A 17,133-nucleotide genomic window follows, 5' to 3' on the forward strand; every position below is an offset into this window, starting at 1 on the left:
TTACCATACAAACCTTAATAAAATATGGTTTTTAAAATTTTAAAAATAAAAGTTATTATTTGAAAGAAAAAAGAAACTCATTTGCTGCTAAATTGTAACCTTCTGTTAAGTGCAGCTAACTTTGTGGCTTCTGTACTCCTAAGCCTGGGCCTGGCACAAAATGAGAGGCCAGTCACCTGACTGCAGGGGCTGCTGCCTCAGGCTGGAGGCTGATGGGTGAAGGGAGAGATCTGGACTAGACTCCCCCGACCTCAGCCAGAGCGGGCACCTCGGGCCACTGGGCTCCACCTTTCCCAGGCCTCACAGTCTGTGGACATTGCTGCTGGGCCCTCAGGCCAGCCGCCAGTGTTTGTAACTACACAGCGGGGTGCTACTTATCTTCTCTATCTTCTAGCCCCACACTTACAGGAGCACTTTACGGTTATTTGACAAAGCTTTCATGGGCCCCGGCACCACAGGATAATGGAGGTTCAGGCAGTGGAGGCTTGCAGCAGTGTCCAGGGAGTCTGCCCAGGCTCTCTGCGACCTAATCTGTTCCTGGTTGGGACACAGGCGCAGCCCAGAGCCTACAGCCTCACACACCACTGGGAAAGTGCTGAGGGGTCGTCATGGCTTTTTCTTTTTCCTTTCAGGGTATGATGTGTTAGGTGTCAGGCACAGCCAGCAGAGATCTGCCATGCAGGCCAGGAGGGCCATGTTCTAATCTTTCCAGCTGGGAGGAAGGGATGGCCGTGGGCTGCCTAGCCCCTTACAGCACTGAAGAACCGACAGGTCCCTCTAGCTCTACTTTGTCCTCCTCCAGGGTCAGCCCCCCTCCCCTTGCCCAACAAACAGCACCTTCCAGAAACTCACCTTACAGTGAATTCGGATGCAGTCATAATAGTAACGCCACTCGTCCGGAGAAAATGTAACAGTGACCATGAGGGACAAGCCTGGGATGAGGTGATGCTCCTGGAAGGCAGGGAGGCTGCGTTGGGACAGGCCCCTACCCTGGCAGGCAGCAGCTCTGGGGTGGGATGCAGTGGGGAGGCACAGACTCCTGCCCCAGCAAGCCTGAGACAGAGACCACAACCCTGTCCCACATCTCCCCCAGGGAAGGTGACCCAGGGACAGTACCTTCTTCTCGTAGGTGATCCGGAAGTATTTGGTCTGCGGTGGTAAAATATGAACGTGTGTGTTTTCATCTGAAATGTTGGTGATGTACTGGGAGAGAAGGAGATGAGTGAGAATCTGACTTATTTACGTATTCATCTCTTCATTGCAAACACCTCATCTTTACTCCAGAAAGGGTCTGAGGACACATGCTACTTTAAACTCTTTAAAAGACACGAAATATGGGATGGAAGATGGCTCAGCTGGTGAATTTCTTGCTGGGCAAGCATGAGGAGCTGAGTTCGGATCTCTGGCAACTCATGTAAAAAGCTGGGTGTGGCAGCTGTGAACCCCAGTGCTGGGGAGGAGACAGGAGAATCCCGGGGCTCCTTGACCACCAAGTCTGGAAGAACAAACTAGCTCCAGGTTCAGTGAGAGACTCTGTCTCAAAAACTAATGTGGAGAGTGACTGAGGAGGACACCCATGCCGGCTTCTGGCTTTCTTGTGCATATATATGGGCGCTAGCACTCACATACACATATGTACACATACGCCACACACACACACACACACACACACACACACACACACACACACACACACAGAAGCGAGGGGAGTAGAGATTAGTATTGGGCAAACATGGCTTTTCCTAACATCTTAGAATATGTTGTTATATATGTGCATTTATATACATGTTTACATGTAATAGAATGTTTACTATGATCAATAACACACAACTTTAAAGACATACGATACTTTACGCTTAAAGTTCTAGATTGTCAACTAATTATCACAAAAGGACTTTATTAGGACTGGAGAGCGGCTTAGCAGTTAAGAATGCTTTCTGCTCCTACAGAGGACCAGGGCACCCAGGGCACCCACAGCACCCACAGCAGCACCCACAGCAGGTGGCTTACCATACCTCTAAGTCCAGATCCAGGAACCTGACTCCCTCTCCCGGAGGCCACAGGCATTAACACTCAATGCATATCAACCACCCCTCCGCGGCCGCAGGAAAGGTGGTTGACAACCTCCTGTCATCGCAGCCCCGTGGAATATAATGCCCTCTTCTGGCTGCTTAGGGAACCATATACATGGGGCATGCATTCACAGTGTCTACTCTCATACACATGAATAAAATAAACAAACGACATTGCTGATTTTTGGCTAAATCTTGCATTACTTACTATAGCAAATAAATGTGCTTTATAAAAAGCCATAAGCACACGGAAGCTTGGGTGGGCTGCATTGTGCCTATACTATGGTGTCAAGGCCTGGCACCCCCATGTCCTGAGGAGAAGATACTGCTATTCATGGTCCTAATTTTGAGAAGCAATATCTTGGGAAGTGTAGAGTCCTTAGAAGTTGTAGCAGGAAGCTGAACAGTATGTGACAGAAAGCTGAGGGTGCTGCCATTGTAGGCTAAGGAGTTTTGTCTGTGCCTGCAACCACACTGGATGTCTTCTAGGAAAAGTGATGGCTTATTTACTAATAAATATAATTTCTGAGACAAAAAAAAAAAAAAAAAATCTATCCCCAAAGGAGAAAATAGAATGTTAGGGATCTTGGGTTTTGAAAAAAAAAAAAAAAAAAGCAAAAATTAATTAAAATCTTAAAGTAGACCAAAGCATTACTATTAATATGCATGCAAACGGAAGGCTTCGAACCCTCCAGAGCTGCGTGGCCTCTGTGCTAATGAACCGCACTCAATCATTCCACCTGCATTGTTTCCTGGGCCCAAGCCTAGGAAGGTCCTTGTGTCGTCTCCTGTAAGAATGAAGACCATTCTTAGCAGTCAAACTACCCACACTGCAGAAAATGTCCCTACCTCACTCTGAGGGGACACAATGACTGTGAACCCTTCTGAGGGACCTAAGTGGCATCAATGTAGGGCTGAATCTCTTTGGAAAGAAAAGGAGGCTCCAGGTGAACAGATGAGAGCTGGCTGCTACCTGAACCTTCTGTAGCCATGCCCAGATGCCACCCAAGGCTGTTAGACCCAGCTTCCATTTCAAGACTGAGCCCTGAGTCTGCCCATCTGTGTCCACATCCCCATACACAATGGTTCAGAACAAGAGATCCCTTGGTTCAAACCAGGGGTTTCGGGGCAGGACAGGTGTTGAGTGTTCAGTACACCAAGCCCAGAAAGATGACCGAATCCTTGAAGGAGATACTGCCCTTGCCCTTGTTTTGAGTTCAGCCGCATTTCCTTGGCAAACCATGGCAGTTACAGGCAAGGATGTGAGAAAGGTTTGAGATGGTGTCTGTGTTTCTGAAAAGGAAACCACATAGCCGGCTGATGACTGAGACCTTAGTTACCCCGCTGCAGCGTCCTGGAGTAGAATAATGATTTGGGACCATCTCTGGCACAATAGACTTCTACTGATGGGGGAGGGGGTGTTGGATAGTAAAACACAACCGTTAGCATTCTCCCCTTGTTCCGCAAGATTTGTTTTGATATTGGTTTTGCCCGAGTGTGTTTGAGTATGAGGTCATCCACTGGGGCAAAAGCCACTACAGCGAACACACCACAGGAGAAAACTGCCTCTCCCTTCCCTGGGGGCCATCAACTGCAGACAGCTCCTCAGCTGGAGCTGGGGCCTCAGCAGGCGTTCCCCAAACCTCGATGGAATTTTGACTGGCTTGGTCTTGTGACGGTCTTCTGCAGGCAGCCGCAGCTGCGGTGAGCTCAGATATGCAAAGCCAAGTCGTGTCCAGATTATTTCATGGCACTTGTCCTCACTGTCTGGATCTAACACCCTTCTGGCCCCTCCTTATTAATGTTTCCTGGGTGTTGTGGGTGGCGAAGCAGGTCCATATAGGTCCCTGTGGTGGCTGAGCCCACACACACTCATTTGTAGCACTTCCAACAGTTTCGAAAGCTTTTGATAAGGATATTAAGATGATTGCTCCAGGCTTCTGCTTAGCTTTACTGACAGGAACAGGAAATTGGCTCTCCCCAGTGTCTCCAAGAATGCTATTAAGATGAAATCATGTTATACTTTTATCTACTTCTTGTTTGTTTTAATGTCTGATAGAATCAATGGGATGCTTTAGCTATCACACTGTCCTTGGTGAAGGAGTGAACTGCCAAGTCAGCCTTGCCTGAGAGCAAGTTTAGAGTCTTTCCTTTTCTAGAGTTCACTGAGTGTCTTTTGTGTGTCTGGCATCGTGCTGGGCACCGAGGAAGTAGCAGGCAAGTGGCTGCCCTCCAACAGGGTGAAGCAGCGTTGAGACTTTTAAAGACTTTTATCTTCAATTTCTGTGTACATGTATGTCTTTAGGCACATGCATGGGGAAGCCTGTGGAAGCCAAGAGGGTGTGTCTGATTCCCTGGAGCTAAAGTTACAGGTAGGTGCGAACTACCCAACACGGGTGCTGGGGACCAAGGCCAGACCCTCCATGAGAACAGTATGCATGCTTAACTGCTCAGCCATCTCCCCAGTCCCCTCAGGTTGTTTATGTTAATATCTGAACCCCAAGCCACATGGTGAAAAAAGGAAACAAAACATGGAAGATGAGGCTTCAGCCAGGGCTGCCTTTGACCTGCTCCGGGCATGCCTCAGTCAGTCATTCTGGCAGAGAGAGTATGTACAATGGAGTGAGCACTGCCTCCCAGACCTAGACATGCCTTCTCTGTTCAGGCATGGCACCCGAGCAGAGCAGGTCAGAGGGAGCCCTGCCTGAGACGTCCGGGAAGGAGCAGCCCCTTCCCTGATGTTGAAACCACTGGTTTGGAGGAAGACAGTCCCTGAGTGCATTCTGGTCCCCATCACTCAATCTCCTGTGTACTGGAACACGTGAGTTAAGCTTTTGGAATTAGGGTTTCTCATTTAGAAACGCCCTCCACAGAGCTACTGGGAAGCCCGGACCCTGGTCCCAAGAGTGGACAGGAGGGGCACAGTTTTGGAAAGAGTACTGAGAGGAGTCCCTTGGCAGAGTGGAGTTAGTTTAGAGACACTGATGGCTTTTCTAAATTCTCAAGAAGCTGCCTTTCTGACTAAGCACCCTCTGCCTCTTTCTGTATTTGTGTGTGTGTGTGTGTGTGTGTGTGTGTGTGTGTGTGTGTGTGTGTGCAGGCCAGAGGTCAACCTTGGGTGTCTTCCTTTTCTAGTTTATATTTTATTACACTTATTTATTTGGAGGGTGAGCATGTGCCATGGCACATGTGTGGAGATCAGACAACTCCCAGGAGTCAATTCTCTCGCTCTTCCACGGGGATCCTAGGGCACGAACTCAGACTGTTAGTATCGGTGGCTCGTGCTTTAACCTGCTCATCCGTCCAGCTGACCCTACCTTAAATTTTCTTATTACGTTTGTTTACTTATAGGGGGTGAGGGTTGTGATTTGCTCATGTGGGTCTGAGGACAAGTCTTGGGAGTTAGTTTTATTCCGCTTCCGCGTGGGCTTCCTGGCTGGAACTCAGGTTGTCAAGCTTGCTGCTAAGTGCACACAGAGACATTTCACTGCTGACTCCCATTATTTTTTGAAATAAGATCTCTCACTTTTACCTGGAGCTCAATGGTCCATCTAGTCTGGTTGGCCAGTAAGCCCCATTCTATCCACCTGTCCCCACCTTCCTGGCAAATAAGTTTTCAAGCCCACGCCACAACACCCAGCTTTCTGACACGGTGCTGGTAATCGAACGCAGGTCCTCATGCTTGTGCAGCAAGCCCCTCACTGCTTGAACCATCTCCTGGCCCCTGCTCTGCATCTGAACATGAATGCTCCCCCACCTCGTGCCCTTAACAAGTACCTACCAGCATCTGTTGGTGCTGTTTTTCTATCTCGTATCCTCCAAAATGAACTATGCCTGGTTTGGCCTGGATGACTTTATTGTTCAGAAGCTTAGCATAAACCTCTAAAAGAGAAAGGTAGAAAGTCCATGGTGAGCTCTCAAAGAGAATACCACATTGAAGATGTTCTTATTGGGCTATTTTTAGGGCGCTTTAAATAAATGCACTGTCCAGACTCTTGGCACAACTGTCAATAAGACTGATTATGAGTCCCGAATAAACTGGACTGAGTCTCCTTTTCTACTTAAAAAATATTATATTTGTGTGTGTGTGTGCGAGCATGTATGCGCATGGCTGTTTGTTTGTCTGTGTCCATGCGTGCCTGCAGAGGCCAGAAGAGGATGTCAGATCCCCTAGAGCTGAAGTTCCAGGCAGCTGTAAGCTTCCCTATGTGAGTGGTGGGATCTGAACTCAGGTCTATAGAGCAGCAAGAGGCCTTGACGGATTGACCATCCCCTGCCTTTCATCCATGTTCATATATGCTTGCTACCATTAAAGTTATTTGCTCATATGTCATGCGTATCTTGTGTGTGTGTGCTATTGGAGATAAAGAGCAACCTCTGGTGTTATTCTTCAGGTGCTGTCCACTTCTGTTTGTTTGTTCATTTTGAGACAAGGTACATTACTAGCCCGGAACTTAGAAGGTAGACTAGGCTAGTTTGCCAGTGAGTCCCAGGTCGCTGCCTGGCTCTGCCTCCCTAGTGCTGGGATTACAAATGCACATCAGACATATATGCTTTTTGTTTGTTTGGTTTGTTGGTGGTGGTGGTGGTAGTGGTGTGTGTGTGTGTGTGTGTGTGTTTTATGTAAGTTGTAGGGGTTGAGTTCAGCTTCTTATGCTTTCAAGGCAAGAATTTTACATCTTCCTAGCCCATGTTACACATGTCTTTCTAAGAAAACACCAAGTTAGCTTACATAAAGGCTGCAAAATCAGAATATGAAAAACAAACAAACAAACAAACCCAACCCCCCCCTTTTTTTTTAAGTAGGATTATTATTGCTGTGATGAAACACCATCTCCAAAATCAACTTGGGGAGAAAAGACTTTGTTTGACTTGCATGTCCTGAGTCAGGGTCCACTGAGGGAAGTGAAGGCAAGAACTCAAACTCAGCGAGAACCTGGAGGCAGGAGCTGATGCAGAGGCCATCGAGGGGTGCTGTTTATTGGCTTGCTCCGCCTGCTTCCTTACAGAATGAAAGACAACCACCCTGTGGATGGCCCCACCCACAATGGGCTGGATCTCCATCCATCAATCAGCAACCAATTAAAATTTCGTACACACTTGCCCACAGTCTGATCTTATGGAGGCATTTTCTCAGTTGAGGTTCCCTCCTCTCAGATGACTCTACCTTGTGTCAAGTTGACAGAGGACTATCCAGCAGACCTTGGCAAAAGGTTGGCAAATATTGGAAAAAAAAATGGCTGGAACCTTTCTCCTCTCTGGAGCCACTGGCACAGACCCTCCAGGGTGTCTGAAACTGACTGGCTCATCATAACACTAAACACACACACACACCCTTGGGTGGAGATTTGAGATGTCAACACATCATGTGCTCTATGAAACTGTATGTTAAACTTCATGAAGCAGATAGAACTTGTGAGAGACAGCCTGCTCTGGGCAAATGCTCCAAAAGCCTGAGTCACAGCACAGAAGCCCCAACTCTGCATAGTGGGGCCTTTGAGCTTCTAAGCTCTCTCCCTGCTCTGGCCTACTTCTCCCTCCTTGGAAGCAGCCTAGTTTCCCTTTCTGGACCTGCCCCATCGTGTATACTTTGGTGTGTGTACGTGGGCACATTCATGTGTAGTCCAGTGCAGTGTCCTTCTTTAGAAGCTTCCTATCTTTCCTAGAACTCCTGACTCAACTGTGATGGCTGACCTGTGAGCCCTTGAGTCTCCTGTCTCTACCTCCCAGTCCCAGCACTGGGATCACAAGCTTGGGGCTTGGAGGCGGAACTTGGGTCCTTCGGCTTGTGCAGTAAATGCTTTTCTGAGGGAGTCATCTCCCCTGCCCATGCACCAGCTCTCAGATACACCTGCTTCTGCTGATCTCCGTGTCTCGGTCCAGTTCCTGTGCTGAGTCACGAGAACTGGAACTCGAGGTGCCTTCTGAACCCCAGCAGCACCGACTTGGAGCTGTTGTAGACTCCACTGTGTGGAAGTGGAGTCGGGACTCACAACTTACCCACAGCTGGTCATCAGCAAGCAAGCCACTGCCCTGTGAAAGCCCAGTGTCTTGTAAATGTTAACTTCTTTGTCCATATCTAAATCCTGGGTGCCACAGACATCAGCACCCAGTCTCTCTGTACCCTGTGCATCTGAATTGGGTAAAAGGTTCTTATCATGTCGATATCATCAGCTGGAATGGGGCGAGGACACTGTTGAGAATTCTGGGGCTCTCTGCTCTCCCTACCTTATTATTTGATCATTTTTTAAGTGTGAAAATTACTATTGGGTATTTATTTTTCTTTCTCTTCTCTTCTTTTCTTTTCCTTTCTTCTTTTTTTTTCCCTTTAATTGGGGTCTCATGTATCCCAGGATGCATCAAACTCACTATCTAGCCAAAAAATGACCTTGAACTTACGATTCTCCTGCCTTTCAATCCTGAGTGCTGAGATACAGCGATGGGCTACTACATTCGGTTTACGTGGAGCTGAAGATGGAAGCCAGGGCCTCATGAGTGCTAGGCAAGGGCTCTACCAACTGAGCTATAACTCTAATACATTTTAGATACTTTTTAATGCTAAAAAAATTCTGTTTTAGACTCACAAAGTAGCTTGGTGAGTGGCTGCCTAGAAAGGTTAAAATGGTTAAGTATAACAACGTGTACTTGACAGTCTTAAGGTGACAGAAAAGCCACATGGAGCAAATGCATGTCTAAAGTTTAGTTTGGTGCTTGAAACATTGATTTGTATGTGTTGGAAGGTGTGGCTAGTTTTTTTGTTTTTTTGTTTTTCTTTCTTTCTTTCTTTTTTGAGATAGGGTTTCTCTGAGTAGCCCTGGCTGTCCTGGACTAACTTTATAGATCCAGTTGGCCTCAAACTCACAGTGATCCACCTGCCTCTGCCTTCCAGAGTGCTGAGATTACAGGTGTGAACCACTGTGCTCGGCTTGGGTGTGGCTGGTTTTAATCGTCAACTTGACACAACCTGCAGTCACCTGGGGAGACAGTCTCAACAAAGCACTGTCTAGAATCTAGACTCTCGATCAAGGTGGCCTTGCAGGCATGTCTATGTGAGACTGTCTTGATGTGGGAGGACCCAGTTGGAAAGAGTGGAGCAACATTCCCTGATCTGGGGGGTCCTGGACTGAATAAGAGAAATCAGCTGAGCACAGTGTGCATTTATTCTCTCTCCACTCGTGTGACATGACCTGCTGACTCAAGTTCCTGCCTTGAATTCCTTGCTTTGATGGACTGTGAGCTGTGGACTTTGATGGGCTGGAACTGTGAGCTGAAATAAGACCCTTCTTCCTTGAGTTGCCCTTGTCAGGGCACTTCACCACAGCCGTGAAGTGAGACCAGGGTGGAGGTATTAGATGGCAGGGAGCTGGCTGTGGCTCACCACCAACAGAATGCCGCCTCGTCCTCACAGGGTGTCCACTTCCGGCAAATGGTGGGACCTTCCTACACGTCAGCTTCTCCAACTGTGCACAGCAATAGAACATTTTCAGGAAGTTGTTGTATGACCATCAGGTGAAGTTCATGGGTTTTTTTCCCCAAGGCTTTCCTGGTCTTGTGACACACAAGAAAGGATGAAACGCCCTTGTCTGAAGGAGCAGGGTGACCTGTGTGGCTGGTGTTGGGGATGAGTCAGACAGGACATGTGGATGGCAAAGGGTCAGACAGCCTAGGGTGAGGTAGGAAAGAGAGACAGAAAAAGCTGGGGGGACATGAGAAAGAAGGGGAGCTCCTCACCCTAGCCAGTTGAACCCTCCCACCAGCAGAGAAGCAAGAATCCAGCGCTATTTAATGACTGTCTCAGGCCTTTCCCCCTTCATTCTATAAACCTAGGCTTTTCTAAGAGCCTCGCCAGAAACCCCACCTTCAGGGAAGGGACTGTGGTAAACCACGTGTGAAAACATAGTGGTGTCTTGTTTTACTTTGTCAGATTCTAACTCCATCTAAAGAATTGCCAGAATCGGCCTGTAATCTCATCGAGAGAGAGAGAGAGAGAGAGAGAGAGAGAGAGAGAGAGAGAGAGAAGAGTTCTTAGCAACGGTTTGAAAAGTAACCTGAGAGCCACCACAATGGCATATACGTCTAATAATAAGGTCTAATAATAAGGCCAATAATTACAGCTGCCCCTCGGAGAGCCCACACACCTGGGTGCGTGTTCCTCTCTGGGACCCTCATAGAGAAGGCCCACACCAAGGCCTTCCCAGCTGTCTTGATGTCTGCTGAGCACCTCTCTTCCTCGTAACCCTGTGCCTAAGCCTTTATCAAAATATATTTAATATACCTGACTCTTCTACCTAAGCTGACTACCTCTGAAAACTTTTCTGTGTCAAAGAGATGAATCCTGTTTTGGCCCAAGTGAGGCCCCTGGAGATTAGGGGGACTCTTCGGGCTGCTGAGGTTGACGGAATAGAGCCCCTCTCTGTTCCCTCATACTTATCAGAAGAGCCATGACTTCATCCAGGATGCAGAGAGCTGTTGAGAACGTTCAAGTGGGACAGAGGTAGGCATGAGGGGTTCTAGAAAGGAAGCTGAGAGTGTGGGGACTCAGGTGAGAATTGTGGTGGTCCCAGACTGGCTGAGGATGGACACTGTCTGTGGCGTTACAGGCAGATACTGGCCATTGAAGGATGCCCCTTGAAGGGTCCTTTCTGGGATTTCTAGGTTTTTGCATCTCAGAGCAAGGAACTGCCTCAGGAACATATGAGTGGTGGTAGGACAGAAATAGTTTATTAAGAGAGAACAGCACTTCAGGAAATGGAAGTGGGGCAGGACTGGGGAAAGGCTGGAAGCTCAGGGGCAGATGATGTATGGCAGATCAGGATTCTTACATCCCAGTGTGGCGGGGCCCTCTGAGTAGCACTCATATTTTCTCCACATGATCTACTACATGTCAGCCTTGGTGGCAGAGTAGTCCAGTCTTTCTCTGCCATTGGTTTTTACTCATATGCTAACTCTGTGTGTGTGTGTGTGTGAGTGTGTGTGTGTGTGTGTGTGTGTGTGTGTGCGTGTAGACTGTAAGACAACCTTGGCCGTCACCAACTGTCTACATCATTTTTTAAGGCAGGGTCTCCCACTGGCCTGGAAATTGCCACTCAGGCTGGGCTGGCCTGTAAGTCTCAGGGCTCCCGATCCTCAATGATCCTCCTCAGCTCTGGGGTTACAGGTGCACACCACCACACCCACGTTTTTTTTTTATGTGGATTCTGGGGATCCAACTCATGTCCTCATGCTTACAAGACAAGCACTTTACCTTCTGAACCCTGTCCCCAGCCTCAGAGGCCTTGCTTCCCACCCTACTTTCTTCACAGTGGGTCAGACAGGAACAGCATGTGAAGAAGTGGAAGGCACAGACTTGTGATTAATTTATGCCGCAAGCATCTGTTGTTTGGAGGCAGGAGAAATGCCTCAGTGGTTAAGAGCACTTTCAGCTCTTCCAGAGGACCTGAGGTTGGTTCTTCGCACCCACATTGGATAGTTTACAACTGCCTGTGAGTCCAGGTCCAGGGGATCTGATGCCTTCTTGTGGCCTCCATGAGCACTCACACACATGTGGTTTACACACACAAACATATACATAAATGGAAATGAAAATAAGTGTTTCTTTAAATGTACCACTTAAGCAGATCGATCAACTATCAGTCTTAATAATAAAAACTATTATGAGGCTCTACTATGAGACAGCTGAATCAGCACGCACAGTCCCAGCTTCCGGGACCCTGGATCACCTGAAGACCTAATTTGTAGGCAGGCTTGCTGCTCACTTACTGGATTCCAGAAGGTGGTTGGGCACTTCTACTCTTTTCTTGGGCTCTTCCACCAGGCTCTTCAAGAGGAGGGGTGACACCTTTTCAAAGGGTTCTTCTGCATTATTCAGTTCCTGCCTGGGCGTTTTCACAACCTCCATCTTCTCATGAAAAATGGAGTTGTCTTTCTGGAGTCAAAGGTCATTTCCTGGGGAGAGAAACAGAAGGCCCAGAGTCCTCATGAGAACTCACGCACATATTTCTTCTCAGTTTCTGACAAATGTACCTCTTGTCCCTGCATGGTGTACTCCGCACCCTCCCCACCCCCGCCCGCCTCTCTTCTGCTGGACACTGCATTCCCACACGGGGCTGGCTCATTAATCATTTGGCATCACACACCATAACCCAATATGGCAACATGCTCCAAACTCTCCCATGACTCTTCAGGGCTCTTCCTGGGATGCTTCTTCCACACATGAGAGGGAAAGAAAGAAAGAAAAACTCTCAAAGACTAATACATTTGCAAAGTGCTCTAATATTCTGTTGCTATGACAAGACATCCTGACAGAAGGCAATGTAGGGAAGAAAAGGATTTATTTTGGCTTACAACTCCAGACCATCAAGGGGAGTTGAGGCAGGAACTCAAACAACCCACAGTCAAAAGCAGAGAGAAATGAATGTTCCCAGGCTAGCTGCTTCATTTTGCTGTCTAGCTTTCTTCCCTCTTCTACAGTTCAGAGTCTAGCCTGGAGCACACTGCTGCCCACACCAGACTAAGACTTCTTATACCAATTAACAATCAGCCCACAGACACCCGGAGGCCAATCTGATCTAGGTAATTCCTCACCAAGACTCTCTTTCAGGATGATTCGACTTTGTGTCAAGCTGACAGTTGACACTCTTCTTGCTGACATGTATCCACATCACACTCACATGTGTGAGTGTGTACAAGAGATGTGTACAAGGGTCCCGCCAACATTTTGACTGCAAGATAGAAGTCACCTTCTGGACCCCTCTTCTAATAGGAGGTTGCCAGGCCACAGAGAGCCGGGGCGTGCCCAGGAACTCAGGGTCTCTGTTGTTTTCAGAATAACCTTTCCCTGACAGTCATTGGAAATTCTACTTTCCTCATAAACACCAGTTCCCAACCCCCTTCAACACTCTTTCTCAATTACTGTCTAGTTATTTGGCATTAACAGTGCATGACCTTGAAACAGAACTTTATAAATTCCACATATGAAAAAAATCCTAGCTATTATTGTGTGTGCGTGACTGGTGGGGAGTGGAGATGTATGTGTGGAGGTCAGAGGACAACCTTGTAGAGCTGGCTTTCTCCTTCCATTTTTGTATGGGTTGTGGGGATTGAACTCAGGTCATCAAGCTTGCAAAACAAGCTCATTTCCCTACCGAGCCATCTCACTGGCCCCAAATCTCACATTTTCCGTATCAGCCACAACTCTTGACTCCTTTGTACATGCAGAGGTCCGCTCTGAGAAGCCCCTGAAATTGAAGGTAAAATCAAGAATGCGTGTTTATGAGTTTTGCTTTTGTTTTTCCTGGAGAAGCCCCATAGCTTTCGAGAAGACACGGGAGGACGGAAAGATACAGTGAGGTGTACAGTACTGTAGCTGCCTAATAATCATTTTCAGAAGTAAGCTAGGCGGTCCTCTCCCCCGAGTCCCTTTCAGTAGCAAAGGCTGTGCAATCCTCAGCACAGCCTGGGGAGCCCCCTTCACTACCCCTCCACTCCCACCCCTGCATACCTGCCTTCCAATGCCTGCCCCAGGCCCACCCTCCACCCCTGCTGCTTGTGGTCGCGCACCGGCACTGCCTGTATTTCAAGTAGGGTCTCAGCTACGTTGGGAGGGCCTCACCCTGGCTAACTCCAAGCTAAGGGGTTCGTAGGAAGCAGACTCGCCCCGCCGCCGCCACCACCGTCATTTCTTTGGGACCTCCTCCCGCCCCCCAGCCCGCTCCCTAGATGAACATCTGCCAGGGGGCTCCTACTGCTTTAGCAGCTCGGCGACCACCTTTGGACACTCAGGCTCCAAGTCCGAGGCCTCTTATCCTGCAAATGATAGTCCCGGGGCGGGATTCGGCTGCGTGCAGGAGCCTACTCAGAGCGTCGCCATGACGACGTGGACGCATTCCCAGGATGTGCCGAGGGACGCGCCCAAACGGCCCCTAAACATGGGGGAAGTTGGGCGGTTTTTGTTCTGGGGCTAAGGTTAACTTCTTGAGGCTCTGAGCAATGTGCGGATCCTGAGAAAGACTAGAGAGCGCCCCTTACTGTGTGGGAAACTAATGGAATCCCAGAGGAGCTGAGAAAGTTTATCGACTCCACGGACTGGGCAGCCTGCCTCAGCCGATGGGGCGGGACCTCCCTGCGCAGTGGGCGGGACCTCCTTCTGTACGTTCTGCCTTTTTTTTTTTTCTTTTTTTTTTTAAGTTTCACACTTTGATTTCTCATAAAGTTCATACACTAGCAAAGTCAGGCAGTATGCCAAAAAGAATCTCTCCTTTCCCCACTGCAACCATGATCAAATCTCAGCCAATCTAGTTTTGTTTGCACTTTCTATTATTTTGATGAAATTCCCACATTTCTTTGCATACTTTAAAAAAGTATATCTTTTATTTATGCCTTGACAAATTTATACATGTAAACAATGTATCTTGATCATAGGCACCCCCAACCCTGACCAAAAAAAAGCCCTTAACACATGCCCTTCTCCATCACATCCTCTCCTCTTTTGTTAATAACACTGACTCCAATTAGCGCTGCGGGCTGGAATGTTGACTGAGCGTGTTGACTTGACCTTGTGCAGGTCTGGCGCAGATAACCACGGCTGCAGGGAGTTCGTGGGTGCAATGGCCATCTCGTGTCCAGAAGACAGCGCTGCACAGCCTTCCTCCCTTCCTCCGGCTCGCACCCTGTGTCTGCCCCCGTCTTTGATTTTCCTTGAGCACTGGGTCCGGATACAGACGATTATTTAGGCTGAGCCTTTTAGACCCTTATTCTCAGCACTTTGACCAGTTATGAATCTCTGTGTTAACTGCTGCCCACCGTAGCTGCTCTGGCCAGGGTCAAGGGCTGCCCTGACCCCTGGATGTAAGCATAAATATTTACAAGGGGGGTTGGCAACGTGCAGTTTAGCAGATAGCAGTAGTAGGTTCTTCCCTCGAGCGTTGACCTCGGCGGCCACCAGCTTTTGGCTGGGTTTACAGTACCAGGCCTGAATTCCTACTTGTGGAGAAGGCTTTAAATCTACTCCAAAGTGTTGGAAGTTTACACAGTCCGCTCAGGAGCCCTCTTCAGCCGCTCTTCCGGTCTCGCTCCTTTCCTGTATGACTAGGCGCTTGATGTTATTTACAGGCCTTGGTGGAGAGACTCTAGCCTCTAGAAGGTGTCTAACTGACTACATGCTGTCTACTGCCTGCATCTGTCGCTCTGGATGTGGCCCTTCCCCCAACTCGAGTGGGTTTTTTGTTTGTTTGTTTGTTTGTTGTTTTTGTTTTGTTTTTTTTGTTTCACTTTTCCCTCTTTCCTTACCATCATTACTACCTATTGAAAACATTATCTTGGGACTGGAAAGATGACGGTTCAGTGGTTAAATGTGTTTGCTTCCAAGTCTGATGACCTGAGTTTGATTCTTCAACCCTTCTGATGGAAGGAAAGAAGGGACTCCTGTAGGTTGTCCCCTGACCTATGAGCGCGCACACACACCCTTAATGTAGAAAATTCAAATAACCTCATTTTTCAACTCTGGCACTGGGTAATATTCACTTTCTACCCTTTTCTTAACTTTCCCAGCAAGAGAGACTTGTTTTCTCCTCTGGGTTTTCATAAGCCGAAACTCACACCTTTTTGAGTGCAGGTCTCATATATCTTGGGCTGGCCTAGAACTCTCTGAATGCGATGGCTTTGGGCCCCTGATCTTCCTGCCTCCGCCTCTCACGACATGTTGGGATTGTAGGTGTGTGCCACCGTACCCAGCTCCATCTTTATCTCTTTATAACACTTATCTCTTCATAGGTTACACCCGTCCTTATTTGAGTGTGTGCCTTGTTTTTGGTTTTGAGATAGAGTCTCATGCATCTTGAGCTGACTTCAAACTTGCTATGTAGCCAGGGATGGCCTTGAATTTCTAATTTTCCTGCTTGCACCTTGTTTTTTGTTTTTGTTGTTTTTTTTTTTTTTTTTTTTGAGACAGGGTCTCTCACCTGGAAATAATCTGTTCATCTAGGCTGGCTGACCAGCAAGTCCCAGGGATCCTCCTGTGTCTGCCTTCCCAGCATATGGTTTACAAGCTGGTAAAACCATGCTTGACTCTTTTTATGTGGGCTGTGGGGATAGCACGCTCAGGTCCTGATGCTTGCAAGGTGAACACTTTACTGACTGAGCTATTCCCCCAACCCACACTCCCAGCCTGATTTCTGAACCCTTATGTTCATTCAGTGTAAGCTGTGAATCAGAAACTGCATTTTACTAAAATTCCACCAGGATGTTTGTAAGCTCATTAAAGCTTGAGAATTCTGGATCCCTCGGATGCCCTATAATTATGGCTGGCCTTGATGGTTAATTATTTCCTCTCTTCATGTGCATGCCGCAGTTGGCATTCACAATGACCAGACAGAGAGGTGCCCCAGGCCCCAAGAGAATGAGAAGAGATGCACATGACAGCAGGTATAGAAGCTTGTCCCAAGTTTCCATAGAACTGGGAGGGCCACTGATTTCCTCGTTTAAATCTCTCACTAAATGGGAAATAAGATTCAAAATGCTGAGGGTTCTTTCAGGTGTAGGCAGAAAATAGCTGCCACCCCACTCCTGCCTTCTCCTCCTACCTCCCCCATCCTCCCTCACCACCATTGCTCTTTCTATGCCTGGCAATGTGGTGGCTTAGCCTAGCTACTGATCCATCCTACTTCCATGGAGAGCTGGGGGCCTGTCCTCTCTTCTGGGATCTTCACTGATCTGTGACTGTTTTCACTGGTCAGGTGAGCCCCACGTGAATTTAAGATCCCAAAGCTTGTGAGATAGAATAGCACGGTGGTTGTTTCAAGGCACTAAGTTTGGTACAGGAGTTTACAGTGCAACATCAAATAGCCAGAAACCTGACTGACTCCTAAGCCAGTTCCATTTTGACAGCCAAGGTCCCCAGCCAGGGAACGGTGCCACCCACGGTGGGCTGGTCTTCTTTCCTCAGTTAATCTGATCAGGATAACTCTGTAGTCACTCAAGAGACTTGGAGTGTCCCTCTCAGGTGTGCCTGAGGCTCCTCTCCTGGATGCTTTAGATACGGTAAAGTTGACACTTAACACAACTT

The 17,133-nt window shown here is 48.0% G+C and overlaps 1 protein-coding gene across 4 annotated transcripts in view; it reads right to left on the reverse strand.

The window, feature by feature from the left end:
* Cfap221 (cilia and flagella associated protein 221) overlaps positions 1–14,071 on the reverse strand; it is a 69,557-nt gene extending 55,486 nt beyond the window's left edge. The window contains exons 1-7 of one of the 4 annotated variants that reach the window (XM_060371681.1): positions 13,840–14,071; positions 13,217–13,309; positions 12,209–12,272; positions 11,832–12,017; positions 5,854–5,954; positions 1,117–1,203; positions 853–951 (exon numbers count right to left, since the gene is read on the reverse strand). In XM_060371681.1, the coding sequence (XP_060227664.1) occupies positions 853–951; positions 1,117–1,203; positions 5,854–5,954; positions 11,832–11,970 (426 nt within the window). In that variant the 5' untranslated portion in view covers positions 11,971–12,017; positions 12,209–12,272; positions 13,217–13,309; positions 13,840–14,071. Of the gene's footprint in view, positions 1–852; positions 952–1,116; positions 1,204–5,853; positions 5,955–11,831; positions 12,018–12,208; positions 12,276–13,216; positions 13,310–13,816 lie in introns of all 4 variants that reach the window. The other 3 variants (XM_021661723.2, XM_060371680.1, XM_060371679.1) reach the window with 3 other exon arrangements.
* Between the last annotated feature and the right edge of the window lie 3,062 nt (positions 14,072–17,133).

This window comes from Meriones unguiculatus, chromosome 18 (assembly GCF_030254825.1).
Source record: "Meriones unguiculatus strain TT.TT164.6M chromosome 18, Bangor_MerUng_6.1, whole genome shotgun sequence".
NCBI classification, from domain to species: Eukaryota; Metazoa; Chordata; class Mammalia; order Rodentia; family Muridae; genus Meriones; species Meriones unguiculatus.